The sequence below is a fragment of the Moschus berezovskii genome, chromosome 27 (assembly GCF_049115385.1).
Source record: "Moschus berezovskii isolate FMDL1 chromosome 27, NW_MosBer_1.0, whole genome shotgun sequence".
Lineage (NCBI taxonomy): Eukaryota > Metazoa > Chordata > Mammalia > Artiodactyla > Moschidae > Moschus > Moschus berezovskii.
Genome location: NC_142486.1, coordinates 2,802,209 through 2,830,124, shown reverse-complemented (window position 1 = coordinate 2,830,124; position 27,916 = coordinate 2,802,209). Strand labels below are relative to the sequence as shown.

Below are 27,916 nucleotides of genomic sequence, written 5' to 3'. Positions count from 1 at the left end.
ATGCTTTTATGGGAATGGCCTGGTGCCTTCCTTCCATCCCACTTCTGGAGTATTCAGTTAATGTGGGCTCAGAACAGGTCAGTGTCGGGGTTCTCAAACTGAGGTCCGCAGGAACAAGGCCCCCTGGGGACCTTGTCACACATGCACATTTTTGGGCCCCATCCTGGACCTACTGAGTCAAGACTTGGGAAGCATCCAGTAGTGACACCGGGTGGAGCTGGGGGCAAGGCCTGGTCTCCCCAGGGCCCCCCCTGCACCGTCAGCAAAGGTGGTGGAGACTCCCTGAGGGGGCACAGGGCAAGGAGGGGCCCGGCCTGGGAGCGAGGGCCTGCTGGCCATACAGTGAGCCTCCTCCCACCACCAGGCCCAGGGGGAAGGTGGGCCGAGCCTGGTCCAGCCTCTCAGAGATGCCCTTGGCTCTGAGGGTGAGGGCCGCCGAGTGTGGGCGCAGGACACAGAGAGCGGTGAGAGCCAGGGGGCAGCCGTGAGCTGGGGGGCCCAGGCCGCCGGCCCCCGGCCACCTGTGGAAGGGAAGACCGCGCCACGCGAGGGGCTTGCCTTGTAGCCCTGGATGTTCCCGTTCTGGCTCTCGGGCGGTGGCGGCTCCCACGCGACCTCCAGCTGGCTGGCCGTGAGCGGGTTCACCTGCACGCGCTGCGGGGCCTGGGCGGGGGCTGTGGGACAGAGAGCAGAGGGTCAGCCGAGAAGCCCGCCCACCCGCGCAGGCTCCCAGGCCCCACCCCCGCCAGGACGACCATGGACCTGTCTCAGAACCACGGTTCTAAGTGCATACAGTGAAATCTGGAGAACCCCAAAGTAAAGCGATTATACCGAGACACAGACGCACTCGTGACAGCAAAGGTGAGACAGTAACCCACGCGCGCGTGACTGAGCTGTGAGGTCGCCTGGGACAAGCAGAGACGGCTCAGCAACCTCCAGCCTCGCTGCGTCGGGTGGGGGGCAGCCCTGCGGCTGGGAGACCCGGGCCCCCAGATCACATTCATTACTGAGTTGCTGCAGTTGTTCAGTCGTTAAGTCCTGTCCGACTCTTTTTGACCCCAAGGCCTGCAGCACACCAGCCTTCCCTGTCCTTCACTATCTCCCAGACTTTGCTCAGACTCACGTCCATTGAGTTGGTGATGCTCCCAACCTCTGTCGCCCCCTTTTCCTCCTGCCCTCAATCTTCCCCAGCATCAGGGTCTTTTCCAGTAACCACAACCGAGGGAAATGCTAAATTCTACGTGGAACTCGGAGAAAACCAAGGCCATCTGTGGGAACGGCCTGGCAGTCCAGCGTTTAGGACTCTGCCTTCACTGCCGGAGGCCCAGGTTCGATCCCTGGTGGGGGAGCTAAGATCTCGCACACCACAGTGCAGCCAGAAAAGAAAAACAAAGGCATTTGTGATCTGTCAGGGGTTCAGGACGCCGGGGTATGCAGCCCCACTCCCGGGGGAGCTGACGTCTGCAGACCCGCGGCCGCCCTTCCTCGGGGACAGAGCGCAGAGGCCACCGCCGCACTTCCCCCAGGAGGACCCACCCCTCTGCTCCTCCTCCCACCCTACCGTGCTGGGCTGGAGTTGGCAGGGTCACTTGTGCAGGTGAAAGGTCACTGACAGGGCCCCATGGCCGTGGCCTTGCCGGCAGCCACAGGGCAGCTGGGAACAAGACAAACAACCCACGTGTACGTGTGGGGACGTTTCTCCCTGCCTGGCACTCCTGCTGGTTGGTCTGTCCCCTGCCCCCTGGGAGCCGCTCCCTTCTCCCTGCTGGATGCCCCCCTCCCAGCAAACTCCACGACGGGCTGGACCCCGGAGCTGTTGGTGGGGCCTGGCTGCGGGGCGGGGGGGCAGGATGTCAGTACAGCACCCTCAGCCCCCGCAGCCCTGCCTGCGGCCCAGGCTTTGCCTTTGGACTCAAGTATGTCTGTTTACGGCCACAAGTGGAAGGAACCAAATGGACTGTCACCGTCGGGGGAGACAGTCCGGGGCGCGGTCCCTCTGGAGGGGGCCTCCGCGGAGAGGACGACCTTCGCGAGTCGCCCCTTCCCCGCCGCCCCCCAGCGCAGAATAAAATAGTAATTAACACGCACTCAGCCTGACACCGCCTATTCATTCTGCTCTAACTGTGCAGCTCCGTATTACCGTGGCCCACCCCGCCGCTAATGGAAATGTTAATAACCCACACCAGGTTGTTGTGACAGATGCTCGGCCTCATTATCAGAAATTCTTATTTACCGCTCCATTAAACAACAGAATCACACAGAAAAACAATTCAATCAAAACTAACTGGAGGAATTTTAACAGCCGCATTAATAATCCAAAACATAAATAAAGTTAATGTCTTTTGCATGTTTGCCATCGGCGACTCTGTCGCGAAATGACTGTGGCACAATTAGATGGGGAAAGGCAGAGTGGGACGCCGCCGTCACCCGGGGGTGGGTCAGGGCCGTGTGCGAGTGTCCACTGCCCCCAGGTTTCCTCCCTGAAGACACGGCAGAGCCAGGGCCCACGGTGGCTTGGGGGTGGACGTGTGTGACGCAGAGCTCCCCCGGCCCTGGCCCAGTTCCATCCCGGGCGGCAGGCCCACCCACACTGCCGTCCCTGGGCGGGGCTCCCACGGCCCCCAGCCTGTCCTGGAGCATGGTGCCTTCCTGCCCGAGAAAGAGAAACGCTGCCGGTACCAAGGACGTCCCTGATGAGGACACAAAGCAGGGGAGAGAGAAAACGACGTGAACACAGAGCAAAGTGCGCTGGCTTCTAGACTTATGTTGTTGGCTCTGGGCCTCCCCCCGGACTTGCAGGAAAGCGCCCTGTTCACACCCCGCAAGGGATCCTTGTTTGTCACGAAGGGTTCGGTTTGGAAGCTGGTGGGGCGTCTGATGGGCTGTGATCTCTTTGTTTCCCCACTTTACTATCTGTGGAGGACAGTGCATGTGAGCTTCGGCTCAGAATGCCGTGTTAAAGCGCATGAAATCAGTTTTCAAAAGCCCGCTGGCCCGGCAGTCTGGCATTAGCTGACATGTGGATGCCGCTGGAGGCAGGGGCCGGGCTGGGGTGTGGGGCAGAGGTTCCCCGGGTGCTTCGGCCGGGCAGACGATGCTGACCCATGGCCATCACCCACTGTCCTGCAGGAAGGGCCAACTAGGGCGGGGATAGAGATGCTTCTGGACTTTTGCAGGCTCCTTGTACCCAACAGTGGTGGTGGAATACCAGAGATTTCTGGAATCTTCTGGGGTTCTGGCTGAGTGCTCAGGAAGCCCTGCAAAGCTGGGAGCTGCAGGCTGGACTGGGCGGGTGGGTCCCAAGGAGCAGTGAGACCAGCGCTTTGTCCAGCTCCACTGGCTCCTGGACGGGCTCGCTGGCCCCCAGTGACCATGTGGCGTCAAGGGAAGACAGCGGCTGCCCCTGGCTTTGCGTGGATGTGCTGGTGAAGGGGGTGCTGGCTCCCGGGCCCCGACTCTCGGACCCCTGATTGCGGCCCCGGGCTCACTGGGGCCTGGCACCAGAGCCTTTCAGAACCTCAGCTGCAGGGCGGCGGGCGGACAGGCCCCCGTGTGCTTGCAGCATGGAAAGGAAAGGAAACATCATCTGCAAAGGTGTCTGGTAAATGGCCAGGGCTGGGAGCACAGGGGTGCCCACTGCTCGGGCAGGATTGCTCACCATCCAGTCCCTTGCCCTCCACCCTGCCCCACTGTGGGGTGGCGCCCGCCCTGTGGACAGTCCCCCGGAGAGGGCTACACTTCTCCCCCTGGACACCAGTCTGGCCGATGACCCGTGAGGCATTTCCCAGCAAGAACGTCCAGTACGTTTCGTGGGCTACAGTCCATAGGGCTGCCAAGAGTCAGATGTGACTGAGTGACTCAGCACGCTGGCTAGAGACAGGAAAACTACGGCCCAGAGAGACCCCGCGACCCGCCAGAGGTCACGCACTCAGCAGGCACGTGGACTCGGCCTCGTGTAAACCCAGGCAGCTGGCTCTGAGCCTCTCTCCTTCCCCCGCTTGTGGTGAGGTTCCGGGGGCCTGGGGGTGGGGAGGGGGAGGCGGGCAGGGAATTCAGCCCCCACCCCTCGCTGGCCCAGCGCTTCTCGCCCCGGCTGCCATCTGCCCCTCAGGGCCTGGCCCCGGCCTCCCCTCTGCCTCCTCTGCACCGCACTGCTGAGCCAGAACCAAACGCAGCTCCAAGGAGGCTTAACGGGAAGCAGGAAACTGGTCACAAAAACCATTTTCCAAAAAACTGATGCTGTGCTCTCCAGGCTGCAGGAACGGGGGCTGGAGGCTGCGGGGAAAGCCCTGCACACGGAGTCTAAGCCCTGGGCTCGGACGGCGGGATGTGGGGAGTCTGTCCAATTCCTGAGTACAGCTTCACTGTTTGTAAAATTGGAGAAAATGTGGGACGTGAAGGGTCTTGCAGCTGAAACGAAACGGGCGGTGTGAGAGCAGAGCACGGCCGGCAAGGAGCGTGCGCGGTGTCCCCAAATGGGTCCCCGAGGTGACCTCGCCTGCAGGCGGATGCGGCGCTGCTCCTGTGTGGGCTCTGTCCCCATGGAGACGGAGGGCTGCTGGGTCACCCTGTGCTGACACCTTTAGATGTACGTCTCCCCTTGGAGAGCCTGTGTGACCCGAGAGCTGCCCAGAGGTGTCATCACGGACCCGCGATGCCCTCCAGGGACCTGCTCCTGGCACTCACACCTTCATGCCATCCTTCTGACAAGCAGGGTCCTGGGGGCGCATCTCCCTCTGGGGTCTGCCCCCCTCGGGGGGCTCCTGGGGGAGAGGTGTTTCCTTCCTGTGGGAGGAAGCTCTCTTTCTGCTGCCTGGAGCCGCTGGGCCACCTTGACGAGAGCCTGCCTGAGACAGGGGTGAGCTGAGAGGAGAGGGAACCGAGAAGGGGCATAGGGACAGCCTGTTAGCTGGATCCAGCCACGCCTGAAGCTGTGCCCAGGCTCCTTGACTTCTCTGTTACGTGATTCAATAACAGATTCTTTCAGCTTAAGCCTCTTTGGGTTTCTATCTCCTGCAAGCTGTAGTCCTTACTAGTATATTATTTTTACCAATTTGCAATGCTCAATGACTCAGAAATCAATCCCAATGAGAGATCTCCTAAAGGTTTTTACCGTTTCTCTCTGAGATCTAAAAGCTACATATTCAGGCTAGAGGGGACCCAAAGATCATTAACTCTCAACCTCTCGCTGTTCTGTACGACGAGACTAATCAAGAACCTGCAGGGTCTCAGTCGCTCACCGCTTACCGACCGGCCCTGGTCCAGGCGTGTCCTGGACATTTATCCTGCAGGCAGGACAGGCGAGCTGGAGGCAGGGTCGGGGTGAGGACCCCCATCTCCTCACTGCCTGCCTGCTGCTTTTCCCTCTGCACCGTGGTCCTCAGGGCTGGAGCTCAGAGAGGTGGAGTGACAGGCCCAGCATCAGAGCCGGGAACCGGCAGAGGTGACCCTCAGACCTGCAGGTCTGACTTGGGAAACATGCTGTTTTCGGGCAGTTTTCACACAAGTCTGAGTGTTCCCTGCCGAATAGTCAGGATGATGAAGCATCCGGCCGAGCGAATGGAAACTGCTCCCATTTAGGTTCATATTCTGCAGGCCTGAGAGCAGCTCAAACTCAGGAGGAACGCATTACAAGGGCCCCTGGGCTGCGAGAGGCAGAGACTGGATGGCCAAGGGTGCGTGGCAGCAGTGCTGGAAGCATGGCGTCCTCCTTCCAGAATGTTCTTGGCGGCATAAACACGGACAGCCGAGCAATGCTCCAGGGCCGAATATCCGCCCGACCTGGGGGGCAGCTTGAGGGGGAAGCCTGGCCTCTTCCTGGGCTCTGCCTTCTGCTTTCCTGACTGGAGGCTGTTTGGAGGCCACCCACCCACAGAAGCAGCTGACGGACACCCTCCTGCCACTTGGGAGGAAGACTCGGCCCGCCCGGGTTCACAGCAGCGCCACCACAGCACCCAAGACGGGGAGACAACCCAGGCGTCCACCGAGGGACCGACAGCAAACGTGGAGTCTGCACCCAGAGGAGAGCCCGCCCCCGTGAGAAGGAACCGACCCTGACGCCCGCTGCACCTCGGGTGAGCCCGGGAAACACGCTGGGAGACGGAAGTCAGGTAAAGGGGACAAAGGCGGCTCTGGCCCATGTCCGTGGAGCGCCCAGAGCAGCGAGTCCACAGATGGGAAGCAAGTCAGGGGCCGACGGGGGCTGGGGAGGGGGCCTGCCGACGGCTGAGGGGCACCTGTCTGGGGAGAAGCCGGGGCCGGGGGAGGCGGGCGGCGGCCACTCGGCCAGTGAACATGCTCCCTGCCCCGGGGCTGGATGCTTGCCGGCTACAAGGACGGCATGTGTTGTGTCAACCGTGCTTCACCATAAAGCGAGCAACAAACAACCACAGACCCAGGACGTGAGCCCGGAGGGGGGCAGACGTCCACGGCCGTCCGGCTGGCTGCTACGGCCCCGGATCTCCTGGATCTCCTGCTCGGGCTCCAGCCCTGTTCTCCACATGACTGCACGGGTCCTGGGATGAGGCCCCGTCCCGAGCACCCGGGCCCCACTGCTGGTCCTCTCCCTGGGATGCAGGCTGATGGGCAGGTGGGTCAGTTCTGTGGGTCCTGGCCAGCCGGCTGTGCGCACCCTGAGCCCAGCGGCAGGGCTGGCACGGCTGCCCACATGGCGCCCCACCAGGCTCCAGAGTCCCTGCTCTTGCAGACGGCGCATACTGCATCTGCCCGGCCTGTGTGGGCTTTTCTGTGGCCAGGCCCACGCCCTCCTGGAGTGCCCAGCCTCTAAGTGACCTCCACCCCTTCCGCAGACAGACTCCTGCGCAGAGGCCGGGGTCGCCTCCACTGTCTCTGCTGTGGGCTCACCTGGTTTATCCTTGTCTACATGAAAATACTGTGCGACTCTTTCAGAAAAACCCTGCTAAGCCAGAGACCCTCAGTGCTGGCTCGTTTCTGACAATAACCTCTCCAAACTACACAGTCGCCTGATGCGTCCTGTGGCTGGCCCAGAGAATACAGCCTTTGTCCTCCGAAAGCCTGGGTCCCCATCCCTGTTCACCCTCCCAATTCTGTACCCACAGATTACAGCAGAGATCTCAGCCACATGCCAAGATCAGAGGAGACGGCCGTCCGTGGGGCAGTATGTGTGTATGTGTGTGTGTGCGCGTGGGTCCGGGGCAGGGGGGGTTTCCATGGGGAGAGGGCAGGCAATGCCCTCCTTCCAGGGCAGCGGGGGGCTGGGCAAAGCCACACTCTGATCTCAACGTGGGATACGACGTCTCCCTGTGTGTCAGCTCCACAGAGGGGCCATGTCGTATCTGAAAGGGGGACTAACGTGGATCCTTGTGGCTTTCGGAGACGGGGGAGCGGCTGTTACAGGTGGTCAGGCTGACTCAGGGCCAGGGCCAGCACTCAGGCCCTGCCAGAGACAGTGGGTGACAAACGTTCCCCTCCCGGCACCCAGGGTCCCGCATTCCCGTCCCCACAGGAACGACAGCGTGGCTCCCTAGAGCAGGTCCTGAGGAATCCGACGCCTCCAGACCTTAAATACCCCTGCGTCTCAAAAGCAAGACTTGATTGCTCCTGGGGCCACCAGGACACCCAGCCCTTGGCCAAGGACTCTTCCCAGCGTGACCGGAAGCCTCCTGAACTCCCATAACCCGACCTTCGATGAGGGGGACGCTGCTGGCCCCTGAGCTCCAGGCGGGACTCACCGGCCTCGCCGACAAAGACCTCCACTGGTGCGCTGGCCGGGCCCTCGCCGATGACGTTGTAGGCTGTCAGAACCACTTCGTAGCGCCGGTATTTCTTCAGATCTGCAAGGGCGAGGGGACAGGGTCAGCAGGCAGGAGCCCTGCCCTTTCTTAGAAAGCTCCCTCTGTGACCAGTGCCCCCTGGGGGGACGAGGGAGCCTTTTCTTGCAGAGAGAAGCCTGTGAGGGGCTGGCCGCCCTCCGTCTGGCAGCGCCCCCTACCCGCCCATGAGCCCGGGGAGGCAGTCACAGCCATTCTGCACTCGGGGCAAGGTGGCAGCAAGCGCCTCGTCTAAGGAAGCGAGTCAAGAACACAGAGCCTGCCCTGGGCCTGCCTTCTGGTCCGGAACCTCTCCTGGAGAGGAAGAGCAGATGGAGCAAGACCCTGGCGCCGCTCGACCTCGTGGGCGGAAACTTGACCCCTTCTGTGACGTGACGGTGGGAGGGCCTGGGGGGTCGCACTCACTGACCTCTGCAGAGCGGGCCCCTCTTTGGGAGGTACGGTTTGCGGGAACCTTGCGCTCAGATGGTCAGACACATACATGGGACCTCTGGACAGTCATGTGCCTGGGAGACCCTTCCAGAAAGTTCTGGCTTAAAAAATCAGCTGTTCCTGCCACATCGAGTAGTGCAGAGCTCATGTGTGGCTGCCTGGCCTGCGTTATGGGCTTGGCGTCTCATGCCCTTTTCTTCCCAGGACGTGGCCATTCAGACCTCACAGGCCTTGTTTTGCCAACATAGATACATTTAATGGTCAAGATCCTGCCCCTACGGTCAAGCTCTGCTGTTGAGAAACCACCAGGTTCGCTTCGTCTTAACTCGGGGCCTCGTGTGACTGCCAGGAATCCAGAGAGACACACCAGAGGGGACAGCGGGGCGTGGCCAGGACACCCCTTCCAAGAGTCATGACCCGAGACTGGAAGGCCTGGGCGGAGACCCGGGGAGGGAGCCCTCATCACTGGGGCCCGGCCTGCACTTGACTGTTCACACGACCCCTTGGAGAGGCCACCTCTGGGAGACGCCCGGCCCAGGAGGGACTCGGTGGTCAGACAAGGAGACAGCGAGGCGAGAAGGGGGCAGGCGAGCCGGCCCACGTCGGACAATGCGGTGCCTGGGGGGAGGGCACAGCTCCGTGAGCCCCGCCCTGGCTGCCGGGCTGGTCGGCTGCCCTGGGTGGTGGCCGGGGCGACGGGGGACGAACTGGCAGAGCGCTGGCACCTGCGGGGCCCGGCAGGGCCGGCTCTTCCTCCCCTGCATTACCTGCTCTCTGATCCAGTGACTGAACTGCAGCTTGGCCCCTGAATTTTGCACTTGGTCACTGAAACCCACCCCGGCCGGAATCCAAGGGGCAGCACGGCGGTTTGATAAGGAGGAGGAGAGGCCGGATGGACAAGCGCCGGATTGTGCGTGCGGTGGCCGCCCCCCAGCCCGAGAGGAGGGAGGCCCCGGTGCTGCAGTGAGGCGGATACTAGGCCTGAAGCCGGCAGACACAGAGGGGCCCGCTGGGCGATTCCCCTGCTGCGAGGTCCCTGGAGGCGTCGGGGTCACAGAGGCAGGAAGCTGGGGGTGGGTGCCTGGGGTGGGGCTGGGGAGGTGCGGGGGCGCCAGTGTTTAATGGGGCAGAGCCTTGTGGGGGGCAAATGAGAGGGTTCTGGAGGCAGGCGGTGGGGATGGGTGCCCGACAGTGTGCACGGAACAGGGGTGAAGGTGGTAAATCCGCAGCTAAAACGGGGGTTGAAATTAAGCTGACAGGGTTAGAGAAGAGAGCTGCCCGCTGACTTTCCTTCCGCCCCAAACTCCGAGACCGGCTGTCGGGAACCCTGCCCAGCCTGCGTGTCTAGAGACTCCCTGTTGGTGGTCCTGGCCCATCACGAAGCAGCATTTTAGCGGGACGGGGTGGGGGGCCCCAGGAACGAGAGCCGGGAATCTGAGCCGGTCTTCACTCGGTCTGCCGAGAGGCTGCGCCAGCTACGTGCAGAGTCACTCACGTGTTAACTCGTAGGCCGTCTCGGTGGAGCTGCTGTTGACGGTCTTGAAGCTACTCTGGGCTGTGAGGGGCGAGCAGACAGGCCGTCAGTGCGGGGGATCACCGGGGCCAGGACGGGCCGCAGACGCCGGGGGAGGCCTGGCCGGGAAGCCGCTCTGCCTTCTGAGCGGTGGGCCACCACATGCCTGTCTGCTCACGGGGACCCCCGCGAAGCCTCCTGAACCAGCCAGGCCCCCGGAAGAGGAGGGGTGTCTCCCCTCTGATTAAACGGATCGAATTGGCATCTGGCAGAATATAGCGCAAAGCGGCACTGGGGACCACGGGACTGGCTGGTCCTGGGGCAAGCACGTCCGGTTCCGTGCTCAGCTGAGCACCCCAGGCTGGCGGGGACAACCAGTTGACACACAGGGAGCAGGTACACAGACCCCTGCACCCTCTTATTCCAGGGTCTGTGTGACTCAGCCCAGAGGGACAGTCACGGCTAGCTGGGCGTCGGCAAGGGGCACCCGGGGAGACGCCGCGAGTGGGGGTCTCAGTGGAGCCAGGTCCTCCCCCCGTGGGGTCGGGGCCAAGCTGCAGCCCCTCACTGACCCCAGAGGGGAGCCGGGGGCTGAGTGTAGTGCATGTAACCCGCACGGAGAGGCCCAGGCAGAGCCAGACCCGGTGCCCTGGCCGCCCTGCCCCCGCCCCCAGCACGTGGGTGCCAGGGGCCCGGGTGTCTTCTCTGATGGCGCTGGGGGCATCTCTTGGCCTCCTCGGGCCTGGCTCCACGGGCCCCAGCACCCCAGGCCAGCTCCACATGGGGCGGCACTGCTGTCTCCGGAAGCCTGGCTTTCCTTCCCCAGGGCACACAGGCCCCCGCGGCTCAGCCCCCGCCCTGGCCAGCTGACCCCTGCCTCCCCCGGCCCTGAGTCACCCTCTTCCCCTCGCATCCTCCGTGACATCCTTTGACCCCGACAGACCCCTCAGGTGGCTCCTCCTCCAGGAAGCCTTCCTGGGTCCCCTTGCTGTGCCCAGGACCTTGCACACTGTTGGGGTGCTGGGGAGGGGCAGAGTCGCACCCTCTCTGGTCCCCACGGCCATTCCCAGCAGGCCTGGGTTGGGCAGACATGGTGCTTCTGCGACCCACCCTGCCGCGGCTGGGGGAGCGGGGGTTCACCTGTGAGCTCGGCCCGCAGAGCCGAGGGCATCTTGGGCATCTTGGACTCGGTGGCGGGGGCCGCCTCGTACTCCAGCTCACGGTAGTAGATCCGGTAACCCTGCAGGAGGCCGTTCAGGCTCTCGTCCCTCGGGGGCTGCAAAGACAGAACGGTTAGGGGCCTGGCTGCATGCTGGCCGGCCGCGTGGGAAGGTCTGGGGGGGTCGCTGGTTCGAGACAAGCGGAGGGGCCTCGGTTGTTGGCAAGCGGACAGGCAGGTGTCCCACTGTGGAGGAATGGTGGGGTCTGGGGACAGAACCTGGGCCTCCTGGTCCTGCGTGCGTGGGCACGGGCGTGTCTCCCTGTCCAGCCTGGACACCCAAGCCCCAGGGCCGGGGCCGGAGACTGTGGCCAGGTCACAGACGGAGAGGAAACTGCCCGTTCCCGGCAAACCCGGAACCGCAGGGGGCCATGGATGCAGCCTGGTCCTGCATTGTCCACTACTGACCCACCCCGTCCCTCAGTCCCCAAACCCCTGTCCACCCGGGCTTGTGGCCGTCTTGCTGGGACCCTCACTGACCCCTCTGCCTGCCAGGTGGGCCCCCTGCCTGACAGGTATAGGGCTAGGACTGCCCTCCACCCCCACTACTGCCACCTCAGCTGGTGTAAGAGCGGTCGATGGTGAGGCAGGGCCTTGTCTGACTCCTAAGAACCCAGTGGAAGGCTGCTGACGGCTGATGGGTGACTCGGAGATGAGGTCGGATGGTGGGGGAGTCTGAGCCTGTGTGTGTGAGCCCAGGACCTTGCAACCGCTCCCCTCTGGGTACCGCCGCTGTGCAGGGAGGGCCCGGCCAGACTTCCCCTTCCCGTTTGGCTGGTTTCTGTTGATAAGTAAGCCTCAGAAGGGTGTCCCCAGCTGGGTGACAGGTCTGTCCGTGGAAGGCAGGCCATCCCACTCCACGTGGAACCCCAATAAGGCCGCGGCACTGACCCTGGTGCTGGGGGCTACAGGCTCTGCTTCCCACTCTAGGGTCCTCAGCAGGTCAGGACCGAACCTCCCAAACTGCAGCCGGACAGACGGACCAAGAGCGTTCTGGGGCCCAAGCAGATGCCACAGCCACTGTAGGCAAGTCCCCCTGTTGTGGGTTGAACTGTGCCCCCACAGGAGACATGCTGAGTCCTAACCGCTGGTCTCTGCAAAGTGACTTCATCTGGATTCGGGTCTCACTGCAGATGCAATCAAGTTGGGAAGAGGGCACCGCTGGAAGGGAGTGCTCTAAGGTGATCAGGCTTCCCGGAGGGCAGTTCCATTCTACTTGCCCAGGTCTTTACGCAGCAATCATACGCCCAGAAACTGACCCCACATGGACACTCAGGTATGCGCAGTCTGGAGGTCTACAAACATGAGCTTGGGACTGACTCTCCCCCACCCCTCAAAATGCCAAGACCAATCCTCTCCGGGTCTTTTCAATGCTACCAAGACAACAGGATGGCCTTCGAGCTTGAAGGGCGCTGACAATAAGATTGCCTGCAAACAAATTGGCAGACTTGGGACTCGTGAACACCATCGGGTAATACGATAATTGATTCACACGGGCACCTGGATGTTCAGCGTGATGGATCGTGAAGACAAAACACATTTTAAGAGGCAATATAGAATCTAGCAATTATTTAACAAATGCTGAGACTAGAAAAAGACCCAAAGATTCTTATAAGATGAGGACATTTGGACACAGAAAGAATGTCACACGAAGGCAGAGGTCAAGACAGAAAAAAGCGTCTAGAAGCCAAGGAGCGGCAAGGCCTGCTGCGGCTGCCAGAGGCAGGGAAGAGGCAGGCAGCAGGCTTCCCTGTGTCTGCAGTCAGCCGCCACCTTGACCTTGGACTCTGGACTTCGGAACTGTGTGGGGCAGGGCGACTGGTTCCAGGCGCTCTGCTGTCCAAACTCACACCCTTCAACTCTCAGTCCCTGAACCCAGGCGGCACCGCGGGGACCAGGATGCGCAGGTAAGTCCGTTCTCCGTGACCTCTGGCTGCGCTCGGTCCCAAACTCGGGACCCCTGCGGGAGGGGACAGCTCTCTGCCCTCACACTCGCCAGTGGGCAGCGCACAAGCCAGGGCGCCCCCTCCCACGCCCACACACACCCGCGCACGAGCGGGAATCAACAGGCTTTCACCACAGGAGCCCAGGGGTTTGCAGGGCAGCTCTGCCGCGGCCCCCGACGCGCCCTCCCGCCACTTCCCGAGTCCTCTGACCCCCCCACCCCCGCGTCCCCGCGCCCAAAGCGCTGCGGCTGGTCACGCTTCCCGTCAGACGTAGACACGCCAGCCTGGAAAACTGGAGTGGACTCGCCACGTCCTCAGGATCCACGCGCGTCCCTCTGGTCAGAGGAGCCCACAAGCCCACCCCGACGACACTGGACTGCGAAACATCACCTTCGCAGACGCTGAGAGACCAGACAGGCGTGTGAGCCGCTTTACTGCCAGACTCTGTCTCCTGCGCGGGTCTGGGACTGGACCCCGATGTTTCCAGCGTATCAGCGCTCGCTCCACTCTCCTGACGCCCACGGGTGGAGACATCTTTAAACTCACCTCACGGTTGTAGAGCTAACGATCTGAGAGTGATGGCGGATGGGGCAGGTGGGCGGGGCAGGTGACCGGCCGGGCCCCGGGCCGAACCATAACACTGACCACTTCCTCCAGCAGCAAGCCTGCTGCCCTCTGCCCCAACCATTCCCAAAGCGAGGCCTCACCTGACCAGAGCGCTAGGAGCTCAGGGAGCTGTGTGCGCTCAGGAAGGGAGGTGAGAACAGGGGTGACGCTGGGGGTCTGCCTGTGGGGAGCGGGAGAGAGGCTCTGTTCCTTGTTGCAGTTTCTATTTCATTCTGCCCTTTCCATTCCGACCGATTTTGATGGACAGAACCTCCAGCCCTCTGCTTCCTAGCCTGGGCCCGAGGCCGCCCCGCCCTGAGGAGGGCAGCGTTTCAGATCCTCTGATACACTTTTTTTTATATCCCTTCCCTTTGAGTTCATAGGATTGCTTCAGATAGCTTTAAGTGTTTTTGTTTTGCACGACCCTCTGCTATTTAAAAATTGGTTCCATGCGGTAAAGGCAGACACTATGCAGTGCTTACTGCTAATCAGTGCCACGTGCAAATCGTGTGTGTGTCTGTCTGTGTGTGTGTAATGCACACATGTGCATCTCCTCATAAGGACGGAAGCCCACAAGCTGCCACTCCGACTCTAGCCCTGGTTTTCTTACTGGCTACAGCTGAGACAACTTACAGTCCTCACTCCCAGGCTTCCTTCAAGCACGACTACCGCAACACGTAAGACAAAGTTTACTTCACCCCCTTCTTAAAAAACACAACAGACGGAACAGCCTACATGTCAGAATAAAAGGGGAGACGCTTCCCCACCTGACACCTAAGCTGTGCAGAGAAGGTCCAGGTTCAGTGACGTGCTCTCCACCGCCCTTCCCAAGTGAGGCTTGGCGGTCGCAGGGCCTCTGACCCTTTGTGTCCCAGGCTGCCCACAGCTGTGACCCCTGAGGGAGGGTCCTGAGGCCCCCACCCCACAAGTCCCCCTGCAGTGAAGGCGCCTGGCTGAGGCCCCCGGGAGGTCAGCAGAGCTCCTTGCTGCAGAGGGCCCTGCCTGCACCCAAGCTCTGCACCCAGCCCTGCCTCTAGCGCCGACCGGCTCCGCAGGTTGATGAGATGCCCTGAGCTACAACACAAGTGTCTGAAGTGCCTCACCCTGCCTTCTACAAATCAGAAATTCCACCAGCTGGTCTGCAGGGGCCTGGGGTGTTTTTTCAGTTTTGGGAAAGGGGCCCTTATTAAAGTGCAGATGACCTGGTCAGAGTGCACTGGCCTTGACCCCCCCACTCCAGCGGGCAGGAAAAGGACCGAAAGCTGGGGCTTGAAGGACTCACACCATGAGCCTCAGTCCTGGCCGAGTGTCAGGGGACAGGCTGGGACCAGCTCAGCGGGCCTTCCCAGACAGGGCAGGCAGTGGGTGGCGGGACCTGGGGCTGGGGAGGGTCCACACGGAGTCCAGGGTCTCAGGGTGAGCTGGAGACAGAGCGGGACTTCCACTGCTGTTGTCCTGGGGCCTAAGCCTGGGACTTCCCACTACCTCTGTTCCTTGGAGCCCAGAGAAGGGGTTCCCTCTGATGCCTGCTGGACTGAGCCCAAGGCTCAGTGGGCACGGGAGGCCCTAGAGAACTGGCTCCAGGCACCTGCCCTTGAAGCCCAGCAGCTGTCACACCTGAGCCTGCATTCCTGAGGACGTGCCACCTGGATAATGGCCTGCCTGCCCTGATGGGTGGGGGCGGGGACCGGCCATCCTGACACCTCCTACCTCCCTCCGGCTGCTCCCCTGCCGTCTTCTCACTGATGTGTGTGGGGCTCACGGCAGGGAATGGAGGCTCTGGGTGCTCAGAGCCCAGTGCCGGAGCTGGTCCTCACAGATGACAGAGCGGGCGGTGAGAAAGGAACAGAGGCCAGGCGATGTCCCAGAGAGGCCCGGCCCCTGCGTCCCCTCTGACCGGGGGCTGCACCACACTCTCAGGAAGGCGCCCTGCACAGCAGAGTCTCCCCTCCCCGAGTCCACTGCACGTGATGCAATCTGTCCCTTGGGACTTTAATTTTGCTAGAAAACGGCCTTAAAATCCACTCAGAGAAAATCTGGAAGAGGGGACCAGATGGGAAACGCATGTGGGTCACAGACTGTGCGGCCCGCTGCAGGTTTCCAAACAGCCGGCTTAACTGTGACCAATGCAGGGACACGAACGCCCAGTGTGAGCGGTACTCAGTGTGAACAGAGCCATGCTGTCTAGAATATACGCACAAATCCTCAGATTCCAACAGCGCTGGACGCGTGAAAGGCACAGACTGATCATCCCACTCAGTCCAGTTCAGGCGCTCAGTCGTGTCCGACTCTCTGCCACCCCGTGGACTGCAGCACGCCAGGCCTCCCTGTCCATCACCAACTCCCAGAGCTTGCTCAAACTCATGTCCCTCGAGTCGGTGATGCCATCCAGCCATCTCATCCTCTGTCACCCCCTTCTCCTCCTGCCTTCAATCTTTCCCAGCATCAGGGTCTGTTCCAATGAGTTAGTTCTTCACATCAGGTGGTCAAAGTACTGAAGTTTCAGCTTCAGCGTTAGTCCTTCCAATGAACACTCAGGACTGATCTCCTTTAGGATGGACTGGTTGGATCTCCTTGCAGTCCCAGGGACTCTCAAGAGTCTCCTCCAACACCACCTTCAAAAGCATCAGTTCTTTGGTGATCAGCTTTCTTTATAGTCCAACTCTCACATCCATACATGACTACTGGAAAAATCACAGCTTTGACTAGATGGACTTTTGTCAGCAAAGTAATGTCTCTGCTTTTTAATATGCTGCCTAGGTTTGTCATAGCTTTTCTTCCAAGGAGTATCTTTTAATTTCAAGGCTGCAGTCATCATCTGCAGTGATTTTTGGAGCCCAAGAAAATAGTCTGTCAATGTTTCCATTGTTTCCCCATCTACTTGCCATGAATTGATGGGACCGGATGCCGTGATCTTAGTTTTCTGAATGTTGGGTTTTGAATGCTGATCATCCTACTAAGAGGAATCAAATCTGATGGATGGCCCATTCAACTGGATCAGTGGCCTTGGAATTACAGGCAGTGCTTGCATTTTAAAACAAATTACTAAAAAAAAAAGATTTACAGGTGAAACATTTTGTTTGGAATGCAAATCTATATTTAAACGTTGTCCCTTTGTCCTGTTGGCTCTGATTTAGTAAATTACTCATAATTTTAATTATACTTCAATCGCATGGCAGTTGACAGGCATTTATTTCCACAGTACATCATACTGACTACCTCCTGCTCAGGCTTCTTGCAATTAGTTTCTCCTGCTGGGCTCTGAAGGGGGACCGCTGACGGACAGGCACGCCCAGCGCGTTCCGTGCGGCTCTCGCCACCTCACAGGGCATCTGGGCCTGAGCGCTCGCAGCCCAGGGGGCGAAGGCGGGAGGGCTGGGCTGACAGCCAGCACTGCGTCCACAGCTGCCTGTCGGGAGTGGCTGAGGTGCCACAGCCCCGAGCTCAGCTGGCTACGGGCAGCCAGACCCACGTCTGAGACCAACCACGTACCCGGAAGAATTCAGCATTGCCCAGAAGATCATCTGTTCTTGGTCGATCGTGTGAGTGGACAGTGGGAACTGGAAGTGCTTGGGACCTTGAGTTTCCATGTTGAATGTTCCCCATCTCCCACCAGAGACCCTGATGGAAGGGTGATGGATCAGAGACCTCACAGTGGTCTCAGAGGGGACCCTGGAACCCCTGTTTTTACAGAGGAGGAGCCTGGGGTCAGAGAAGCTTCTGAGGTCAGAGTCTCGCTATGGCAAACTGGCCCGCAGGCCGAGGCCAGGCCCCGTCCCTCTCCCAGGGCCCTGAGGGCCACTCAGCTGTGGCTCCCCTGGGACAGCCGTCAGAGTCCAGCTGAAGCCTCCTGGGTCCCCGTCCAGTCTCAGCACTCTGGGGAGGCTGGAAAGTGCGGAATGCCACGGCGGTGAGCTCCCAGTTCACTGGGAGGACACTCGGAAATGTCTCTTGTTCACATTGAAAGGTTCCCGTTACCCCGAGGAGCTGCCACTTAGCATCAGAGAAGAGGGGAAATGGCCTGCGATGACTCGGCCATCAGACGGGCTGTGCGCTGGGGCCCACCTGGCCATCCTGCTGACAGCCCCCCGCCCCAACACACCGAGCTCCAGTTCACTGTGCAGGTCACCACGGCGCTGGACTTCCCGCCTTGGAGGTCACACTCACACCCGGCCCTGCACGGTGCACCAGCCGGCCTCTCCAGCCTGACCCAGGGTCGGGCAGGTGCCCGCTGAGTCAGCTCGCTGCTGCAGGAGCGGGGTTCACAAAGCACCGTGGGGTCCCTGGGTCTTACCTGCCACTGGATCAGAACAGACGAGGTGGTGCGCGGCGTCACAGACACGGAGCGTGGGGCCTCCCCGGGGACTGGAAGCGGGAGAGAAGCAGCAGGGTTAGACGTCGGGCTCGGGCCGGCACCCCCAGGCCCCGTTCCCGCCCGCGCTCAGCCAGCCAGCACGTGGCCCCTCCTCCCTGGGGACGCCCTTCCCCCGCCCGCCAGCCTGTGTCCAGGAGAGAGGGACCTCATCCCGGGCCACCTCCCGACCTCACCGCCCACGGACCCGCCCCACTGGGTGCCCGCAGAGTCTGGGTCTCTCATGGCTGAGGCGCCCGGGGTGCTCCTGCAGTTCCCTGCTCTCCTCCCCAGAGGAGGAGGGGTGTCACTCTTTTGGGGGACATGGGTCAGAGCGACTTCTGAACAGGACACATGACCAAGCCAGGCCCAGGGCCCTGGGCTTTAAACTCGGACATGACTGTCAGGAAAGGGGCTGACTCGGGCTGGGGAGACCTCTGGCCTGGCCTGGGTCCCCGTGGTGCTGCTGTCCTGCTCCGGTTTGACCCCACCCTGCTCTCTGGAGTATCCGTCACGTCCAGCAGGCCGAGCCTCACCCTCCACCACATCTGCCCCTGCTGGGTCTGGGCAGTCTGCTCCCAGCAGACGGACTGGCCTTCTCCCGGCCGCCCCGCCACCACACCCCGAGGCCTGACACGGTCAGTGTTCAGAGATGGGCTTTGAGTCTCTCCCCACCCGCCTCACCTGTGTGCCCGGCACCCCCAGCCTGCTCCGCACTCTGACTCAGCAGCTCCGAGCGACTCCTGCACCCTGCAGGCCTCCCTGTCCTCTGGGCCCAGACCAGGGATGGGCCCATGTTGGCCACACTCCAGGCCCCCTGCCCCAGGGACCACTCTCTATCCTGCCCCTCTGACCTCTGGCTGTTTTGGCTCAAGGCCCTGACCCAGTGTTCCTGCCCACATGGGGGGTGGTCAGTACTCTCAGGATAAGAAACCCTTTCCCAGCAAACCATCTGTGTGCTCCCAAGCCCCTCCCCCAGCACTGGCCCCCAGCCCTGGGGACAGCCTGGCCTGTCGGTCTCTCTGAGAGCTGGACTTAAGAGACACAGGATGAAAACACAAGGCCAACCCACTGCAAAAAGAAATTGCAATTTCAGAAAAGGGAGATAAAGAGGTGATTTGAATTTGAAAGGGCTGAGGCCCCCTTCCCCGAGCCTGTGACAGGGAGCAGGTGGGTGCCCTTCTCCCACGGACGAGCTGCTGGTTGTTTTCCTTCTAAGAACTAGCGCTCAGGCAGGGTGCTAACGCAGGAATACAGTGGGCGCCACAGGGGACAAGCGCCGCTTCTCCAGGGCAGGGCCGCCCTTCCTCCCGGCCTCCTGCCAGCTGGGTCGGGGGGCACCTCTCCGGTCAGGACTGTGGGGCCCTGGCGGCCTTGTCAGCAGTCGCTGACCTCAGCGAGTTCAACAGCCAGCAAGGCCCCGGACCCCGCAGCTGATCCCTCAGGGTTGGAGGCCCCGACACCCCAGGCTACAGAAGAGCAGAGCTGAACCCCTGAGGCCTGGTGCAACCGCCATCAATTGTGGGGATGGGCTGGTTTGAAGCCGGCTCCACTGCTGTGTTAAGCGGGGAAAGGGACGCTCGGGGCAGGCCTGGGGATCGTCACAAAGCACCACCCAGTGAACTAAGGGTCTGGGTCTGCCACCGGGCTCTGTCGTCACTCAGCGGCCGTGCGCCGTCCCGAGCACCTGCCTATCCGCTGGCGGGGCCTGAGGACCCCGCCTCGCTGTCCTTCTGGGCCTGGTCTCACTGCCGATGGCCAAACAAACTCACAAGGGATCTTCAGGCCAAATTCCTCTGAGCAGAACCGAGCATGGGTGGGGGGGAAGGCACCTGGAGCTTTCAGGGGGTCTCTCTGCCATCACGTCACTGCATTTGTCAAGTGGCAAAACCAGGATGGCTCATGAATGAGAAAAATGGGGAAAAGCTCTTACAACCCAGCTAACCCATGGCATCTATCTTTAATGACCCTATAAATTATTCAATGTCAGGGATGCTAATGGATCGTCGGGTTTGGAAGCCAATCAAAGAAACGTCCCTCCGTTTGGAAGCCCTTGAAGTCTGATTTACGGCCCTGGGCTAGGGGCACCGGCTGCTGCTACTAATTGAACCCCACTGCCCAGGGCCACTCCCCCGCTCCCTCGGGTGACCCCTTCCTGGTTCAAGGCGGGCGCGGGCCTCTCTGGGAGCCTGGGTTTCGGGGTGCACAGGCAGCAGTGGGAAGTGGGCCCCGTCGCTCACCATCCTGCAGCGTGGTGACTGCCTCCGTCTCGGCGCTGAAGTCGCTGTCCCCAATATCGTTGGTGGCCTTCAGACGCAGCTTGTAGGAGGTGAAGGGCCTCAGCCTGAAATGGAAGAGACCTGTGACCGCGGAGCCCCTCCCCTGCTGGGGGGGCCCCCAGGAGGGGGCGTTCTGGGGCTGCATCCCCCAGGCAGCAGTGAGCTGGCCTGGGACTGCTGGCGCGCAGCCCCCAGCCCCCAGCCCCGGCTTGATGATCAGTCTAGGGAGACAGGAGATTCAGGGAGGGGGCGGAGGGGGCGCAGAACTCCCGGTGGGGATGGAGCTTAGGCTCAGGGCTCCTGAGGGAGGAAGCCACCTCCTGTAATTAGAGACACTCTCCTGCATGCACAAATTGCTGCTCTCCAAGGAGCTGGAGGATTCCTCCAGAGGCTCTAATTACCTCGAGCTCCTGCCCGCTCCCCTCCCCACTCCCCCAGGGCTCCCACCTGCAGCTCCCATGACCTGGGGCTCTAGGCTCTGCCCCTGCCTCCTGCCTCCCTGACTGAGCCAGCCAGGGTACCCAGCTTGACCAGTGCGACCCCATCTAACCCCCAGGGCGGCTCTGCAGGGTGGAGCCCTCAGGATTCCCAGGTCACTGGGAGGGGACAGAGGCCCCTGCCCTCTGCAGAGACTGGTCAATGGCTGGGGTGGGAAGACGAGTCTCCTTTTAAACAACCCTTAGTAAGACCAAGACGATGTCGACTGCCCACAGGGAAACTATGTCCCCCCTCGGCCCATGGAGGAGACTTTAGGGACACGGATGCACTTCCTGGTGCCGCCGCTTCGGGCTTCCTCTTTCCCTTCCATCCATCCATCCATCCTCCATCCATCCGCCCACACAAATGGTCCTGATCCCCGGGGGTCTCGTGTGCCCAGCGTGGAGCCACACCAACAACTAAGGCTTCAGACGAACCCGTCTGTGCTGAGGGCGCACAAACCTTCGCCAAGTCCCCGGGGACACTGCCCGCTCACGCCATTCAGCACCACTCCTGCTCACGGGGAGCCGACGAGGACCCCGCCTGCCCCTTCCCTCTGCCGCAGGCAGTAGCCCCGTCATCCTCTCTGCTTCCTGGACCCAAACATCCCAGGTGATTCTAGGTGCTCCCGCCCTGTCCCTTAATCCAGACCATCTCCAGGTTTCCTGACCTTGGTCTAAGCACAGCCCTCCTGCCTCAAAGCAACCCTGCCTTCTCGCTTCCCATCTGACCTGTAAACCAGTGGTTTTCAAACTGAGGGCCAAGGAACCCCTGAAACTCTAAGGAACCCTCTGGGCGTCCAGGGTCTCCGCTCCCGCTGCGTCAACCAACAGCAGCTCCTCGTCCATCTGGCTGGTTATCGCTTCTGGGAAACACTTTGTTTAGAGAAAGGATTCTGCTATCTTGAAACACTGAGGACCATTTTTGGAAGCCGTGATCAGAAAGCTTTCCTCTTCTTCTGTTTTCGTATCTTCTCCTGAGTGAGACCTTCTCCCGCGTGAGACCTCTTGTGGCAGCTCTCCGTGAGCTCACACTTGCAGGGATGCTCTTGCACCACTGGCCGGGCCTGGCGCCAGGCAGTGCTAAGTGAACGCTCGCTGGACAAATGCAGGGGGATGTTATCTGCCCCGGAAATTTCTCGGGAGGGTTGAAAAGAGGACGCGTGAAAGTCAGTGCAGGCTGGGGATGTGGTGGGGGCCCGGAAGTGACCCTGTGTTCAGACGCAGCCCTTCGATTACCTGTGCGTGCGTGCTCTGCCGCTCAGTCGTGTCGGACTCTTTGCGACCCCGTGGACTGTGTCCAGTGCACTGCTATTTGGGACACGGTAGTGCATGTGGCTTTGGCATAGTCAATGAAGCAGAAATAGATGTTTTTCTGGAACTCTCTTGCTTTCTCCATGATCCAGCGGATGTTGGCAATTTGATCTCTGGTGCCTCTGCCTTTTCTAAAACCTGCTTGAACATCTGGGAGTTCATGGTTCACATATTGCTGAAGCCTGGCTTGGAGAATTTTGAGCATGACTTTGCTAGCATGTGAGATGAGTGCAACTGTGCGGTAGTTTGAGCATTCTTTGGCATTGCCTTTCTTTGGGACTGGAATGAAGACTGACCTTTTCCAGTCCTGTGGCCACTGCTGAGTTTTCCAAATTTGCTGGCATATTGAGTGCAGCACTTTCACAGCATCATCTTTCAAGATTATGGCTGGATGGCATCACCGACTCTGTGGACCTGAGTTTTAGTGAACTCCGGGAGTTGGTGATGGACAGGGAGGCCTGGCGTGCTGTGATTCATGGGGTCGCGGAGAGTCGGACACGACTGAGCGACTGAACTGAACTGGACTGAGTGCATGTGGCTTACTACATGACACTGAGCACTTTGCTGCTCTCTAAGGATTTTGGGAACTGAGGCCAAAGATCAAGCTCTTTGAAGACCAGCCTTTCTTTCCCGAACTCCGGGGTCTCGGGGAGTCGGAGACATATCGCGGGCAGTGAAGGATGACTGACGGCTGGATGAGTGGGCCCGGGTCTGAGACGGAAGGACTGGGGCCAGGGGCCCAGGAATCAGAGCCCCCAGCCTCACCCCGTGCTGAGCAGGCTCTCCTCCTCCAGAGGACGTACGACTGTCCCTGGGGATCACTGAGCTGCAGGACTTCCTGTCTCAGCAGGAAAGCCCTGCCAGGTGCCAGGCAATAAGCACAGAGTGACTCAGAAGCCCTGAAGGGAGCAGCCAGCTTGTTGCCCTGGAGAGGCAACCATTGTTACCAAGCCTGGTCTCCATCCTCGGGACGACTGGTCTACCCTCTGCCCCGAGCACGTGTCATCACCACCTCCCTCCTGCCCCCTCGCTCCTGCCGTGCTTGCTGCTGAGTAGAACAAAACTCCCAGGACCACTTGAAAAACGGAGGAGGAACAAACCCTCCGATTTCCCCGGCTCTGCTCTGTTCACTCCCCCAGGCCTCCTCCAGCCTCTGCTTTGAAGAGGGCCAAGTGGGAATTCCGATTCCGGCCCCACCTCTCCAACTGGGGCACCTCGTTTAATTCCTCTGGAGTCTCACTCGGCTCATCTCTGGAAACGGAGGTGATGGTATCTGCACTTCCAGGGGAAGTTCTGTTGCAGCCTGCCTTGAGGACTCCGGTCACACAGCAGGCGCTTAATCAACGTTCCTTTCTCTCTCCCGTCTCCCCATAGGCTGCCCATAGAGCAGCAGCAGGGCCTACGGTCGCTGGGCACAGCAGCCTTCACCAGAGCCCAGGCCGTCACCGCCCTGTCCCCGAGGGACACCCAGGATGCCCACGTGCTGTGTGCTCGGGGCCCTTCTCCTCGCTGAGTTACATTTCCATGGGAAGCGACTATCCCAGGAGCAGTGATGCTGAATTCCATTCCCAGACCCAAGCCCGCCCCCAGTGCCCCGGACCGACAGTCACCAGGTACAGGCACGCGGTTCAGGTGGTCAGACTTTCTGTTTTAAACTTTCGTTTACATGTTTTATGACTTTTGGCCACTGGCGGACTTCATGCAACTGGCATAAGTAGAAAATGTTAAAATGAATGTTTTAAGAAAAGGAAAAAGTAGCTGTGGGACCCTGAGGAGGAGAAAAGATTACACGGTGGTACGAAACACCCCTTCCCAGGGGTTCTGCCTGTGGCACGCTTCCTCTGATGGGGCGGAGGTGCGTGTCCTGGTTCTGGCCCGTTAGGAAGCTGGCAACAGTCTCTCCCACCAGACTCACCCGTCAGCCCTGACACTCGGACCTCTCCTTTCCCACAGGGAGCCCCCAGCAGACCACCGCTGTGATTCCAGGAGGTTCCTGACAGGAGGGGTGGCAGGACTTTATGGTCCTTCTTTCTGACGGGTACACAGGAGGTGGAGCTATTGAAGTCCAGGGGCACATCCTAATTAGGCTGACTGCCCGGGGCACTGGCGAGTGGTGTGCCAGGTAAGCAGGGCTCCTCAGACCAGGGAGGCGTCCCCTTCTCCTCCAGCCCCGTGCTGGCTGTCACATGTTGGAAAGTGACAGGGTCACACTCCAGGCCTGGCCCGGTTCCCACCCCGCCCCCTCACTGGGTTCAGCAGGGCTCTGACAGGCGGCCTGGCGAGGGGGAGAGGGGGCAGGGACGCCCAGGGAGGCCACGTGTGCCCCTCGCTGGTGGGGCTGCAGGCAAGGGCTGACCTCTGACCCCGTTGCCTGCCCCCTCCCGAGCTATCTTGGGGATTAATCCAGCAGTGGACGTGAATGTAACACAGCACCCGGCATGGGGCTAGACAAGCGCGGTCTGGCCTCCTCTGCCCTCCTAGGAGGTCCTGGCGAGGTCTCTACACCCACGAAGACAGGGGTACCCACTGCCGGGCACCCTGGAGTGTGAGCCCACGGAGTCGGGGCTGAGGGGAAGGACAGAGGTGATGCTGGGCGTCTCCCTGGGGCCGCCCTGGACCACCGCCAACTCCGCAGCCCAGAGCTTCTGTCTGAGGGGACTGTCACTCCACAGGCCTGCCCATCTAGACGGTTCCATCTGGAGGAACCTGCCAGGTGACTTAACGCTCCCCAGCCCTCACCTGCTCTACCACCAAGCAGGTGTGGCCAAAAGAAGAGGCTGGGTGGGATCAGGACACAGTGAGTCCAGGGCCTCCCCCCACCCAGTGGTCACCAGATGGGGGGCCCTGTTCCTGCCGACAGCCATCACTGAGGAGCCATGGCCGGCAGCAGGCAGAAGAGGTGTGCCTTGCTGACCCGGGGCCAGAGCATAGAGCAGGGTCGTCTCCCTGACTGTGACACTGGCCTGTGACACGGTGCCAGGGGCAGGCTGGGCCGCCATCTGCCTTGGGGACTGGGGGGCCTCCACCCCCATCGCCTCGTTAGATCCCGGAGCTTGGGGGTGGGCCAGTGGAGCAGAGCTCGGAAGGACAAGCAGGAAGAGGCTGGGGTGGGCCTTGGGACTCCTGGGTCCCAGCACAGGAGGGCCGGCCAGAGGGCAGACGCAGGCTCGCAGTGTGGGTCTCCCTACTGGGAGGGCGGGAGCCGGCGGGGGGCGCACTGGGCAGGGCCCCTAGGGGCAGGGCAGAGCCCTCCCTGCCCTCTCAGTACCTTTCGACGACACAGGCAGTGGCCTCGTGGCTGACGGACGAGGAGTAGGTCTGCCACTGGCCCCCGGGGAGCTCGCGCAATTGCAGCGTGAAGTACCGGATCGGGGAGGCGCCGTCGCTGCCGGGCACCCACCGCAGACACAGGCTGCGGGCCGTCACGTCGGCCTGGGGCACCTGGAGCTCCCTGGGGGGCGCGGGCCGCTCTGTGACAGAGAGAGGATGCCAGGTCAGGGCCAGGGGCACCCCGAGAGGCTCCGGCCGGGCTTGGCAGCTGCCCGGGGTGCTGGCCACCCGGCTCAGACGGCCGCTGGGCCGTTATCCACAGTGATGTGAGTGTCCTGGACTCCGGCCGGACCTAGTTGGAGACCCCCATTTAGACCCAGAGCGCTCCACTCTCACAGCAGAGACAGGCAGACTGGGGTGGACCTGTCCACGCTCCCCGTGGGCACCGCCAGGTGCAGGCATCCCGAGGATACCTGGGAGCTGCCAGCACCTCCAGGCTCCTTCAGACGCTCTCCTCTTCCCGATTTTGGGTCAGCGCCTCTTGAACCCTGGTTTGCCCTCCCTGGACATCGACCTGGGCCCGAGCCCATAAAGGCTGTGGAGCGGGGTGCCTGGGGGCCGCTCTGAGCCTCTTGGGTAGGGACTGGGATGCAGGGAGCAGGGCTGGGACCCGTTTCTGAGTGGGGGTCACTCGCCTGTCACCCGGGCTCCTCACCCCATCGACGTCAACAGAGAAGCCCCACGGGGCAGGAGTAGCTGTTGAACCGTGCATCATGACGAGTGCGGGTTCTGATCAGGACGTGCGGGGTGAAATGGCGCTGCAGCCGATTGCTGGCCCCACGGGGATGGCCGCAAGGGGCTCGGATCTAACTCCCTTCCCTGAGGCCCGCGCTGCAGCCCGAGAGCCCAAGTCCAGGCCCCTCCTGGGCCCACGGGAAGGGGCCTGGCTACCCTGAGCCATGGGGGCTGCAGGGAGGCAGGGGCACGTGGGGACTGGAGGCCGGGGAACAGATCCACTCCCAAGGGAGTTCACGTCTGAACCTCCTCTCGGACTCAGTTAAGTCACACCGAGCCTTGAGTAAACCTGTTTCCTGCTCCTTCAGGAGGGGCTGCGTGGACTCTGAGGAGAAAGGCAGGAATCGGGGCCCGGGGCTCTCGATCACCTTGTGGTGGGGGGCACTCCGCCCTGCTGCTCCCCACGCTGGAAGGCTGGCCTAACTGCTTCCCGGGGGCGGAGTGGGGTGAGGAGCCGGCAGGGGCTCTGGCCCCTCTGGTGGGAAGGAGGGGAGAAGCAGGGGGAGGAGGGGCGGTCTCTCTCCTTGAATCCCTGACATCAGGGCTGAGGACGCAGGCCTGTGGCGAGTGTCAGGCTGTGTGGACCGGCTGTGCGTCCAGCTCCAGGAAGGGCTCAGGAGGTGCTTAATAAACTCGCAATTCGCACAGCCACCCCCACCCCCTGCCCAAGCACACCGGGCCTCTCCCACCCCCGCTGGCCGACACCGAGTCGGGCCTCCGGGTCTCACCTCTCTTCTCGGTGGTGATGACCGTGGCCTCCAGTGGCTCCCCCCAGCCCTGCCTGGTCTTGGCCGACAGCCGGAAGACGTACGCGGACTCGGGGGCCAGCTCGGTGGCCGTGAACTGCCTCACGGTGGCTCCGACCTCCACGGTGGTGAAGGTGTTGGGGCTGCTGCTGGCTAGGCGGTAGGCGATCTGGTAGCCTGGGGTGGGGGGTGGCAGGGCAGGAAGACCGCTGGTCAGCTGTCCCTCCACCATAAGGAAGCCCCCAGCCCCTATCCGGGACACCCTACCAAGCCCTGGGTTTCTGCGCTGTCTCCCTCTCCCAGGCTGGCGTCTGAGCTGCAGGCCGGGCCCTTGAGAGGGAAGCCAGGCCCCACCCAGGGATGAAGGGGGCCTCGGGGCGCTAGGTCCCTTCTCCCTTTGCGGAACTCGACGTGAGCACAGCTTCGTCCTCCCCGGCCCTGGAGGACGCTCAGGAGCAGCAGATGGTGGTGCCTTCTCTGCCCTCAACCCCCAAGGGTCTCCCTGCCTGGAGCGCCCTTCTCCCCCGAGCAGGCCGCCCTGGAGGCACTCACACCTGTGCTCAGACCCCGTGTGTCTGTCTGTATGTCTGCACACCCCTCTTCCTCCTGCCAGTCCAATGCTTCTACTCCCCAGAAGCCCCAGCCCCGTGGTGGGGGGCTCCCCCAGAGACAGCTCTCCCCGCAGTCAAGGAAGCGGGAGGGGGCTTGCACATCAGTTCCAGGTGGGCCCTCAGCTGGGACCGTCTCTCCGTGTGCCCTGATCATCAAGGGTCCACAGCTGCTTGAGGTCACATCATTAAGGACCAGGCCTCCCCGAAGACCAGACCCTGCCAGGCCCCTCTCCCTGCGTGGAAAGCGGCAGAGGACTTGCAGACGCAGCCATGAGACACCTGGACACTGGGTGCCCGGAAAAGGAGGGCAACGTGGTCAGCGTGCCCAGCTGGGGGGGCCTCCCCCTTGCTCTCTCAGCCCTCCCCGCCCCGTGCCTGTGACGCTGTCCTGATCAGTTGCGTCATTGCTCTTTCTCCCCGTTGCACTGCAAAACCTTTACCTCTCTTCCGTACTAAGCCCCCGCCCTCTCCTGAAGCCCACCCTCTGCTGCCAGAGTGATAGAAACCGCCTTCCTACACCAGCTCTAAGCTCAGGGCTTCTACTCCG

General features: G+C 61.6%; 1 protein-coding gene across 5 annotated transcripts in view; it reads right to left on the bottom strand.

Annotated features, from left to right (window-relative positions):
- SDK1 (sidekick cell adhesion molecule 1) overlaps positions 1-27,916 on the bottom strand; it is a 728,747-nt gene that overhangs the window by 36,484 nt on the left and 664,347 nt on the right. For all 5 annotated transcript variants that reach the window (XM_055410401.2, XM_055410402.2, XM_055410400.2 and 2 more), the window contains exons 29-36: positions 26,741-26,935; positions 25,216-25,417; positions 20,119-20,222; positions 17,822-17,892; positions 10,897-11,032; positions 9,739-9,798; positions 7,713-7,814; positions 559-674 (exon numbers count right to left, since the gene is read on the bottom strand). In XM_055410401.2, the coding sequence (XP_055266376.2) occupies positions 559-674; positions 7,713-7,814; positions 9,739-9,798; positions 10,897-11,032; positions 17,822-17,892; positions 20,119-20,222; positions 25,216-25,417; positions 26,741-26,935 (986 nt within the window). The remainder of the gene's footprint in view (positions 1-558; positions 675-7,712; positions 7,815-9,738; positions 9,799-10,896; positions 11,033-17,821; positions 17,893-20,118; positions 20,223-25,215; positions 25,418-26,740; positions 26,936-27,916) is intronic.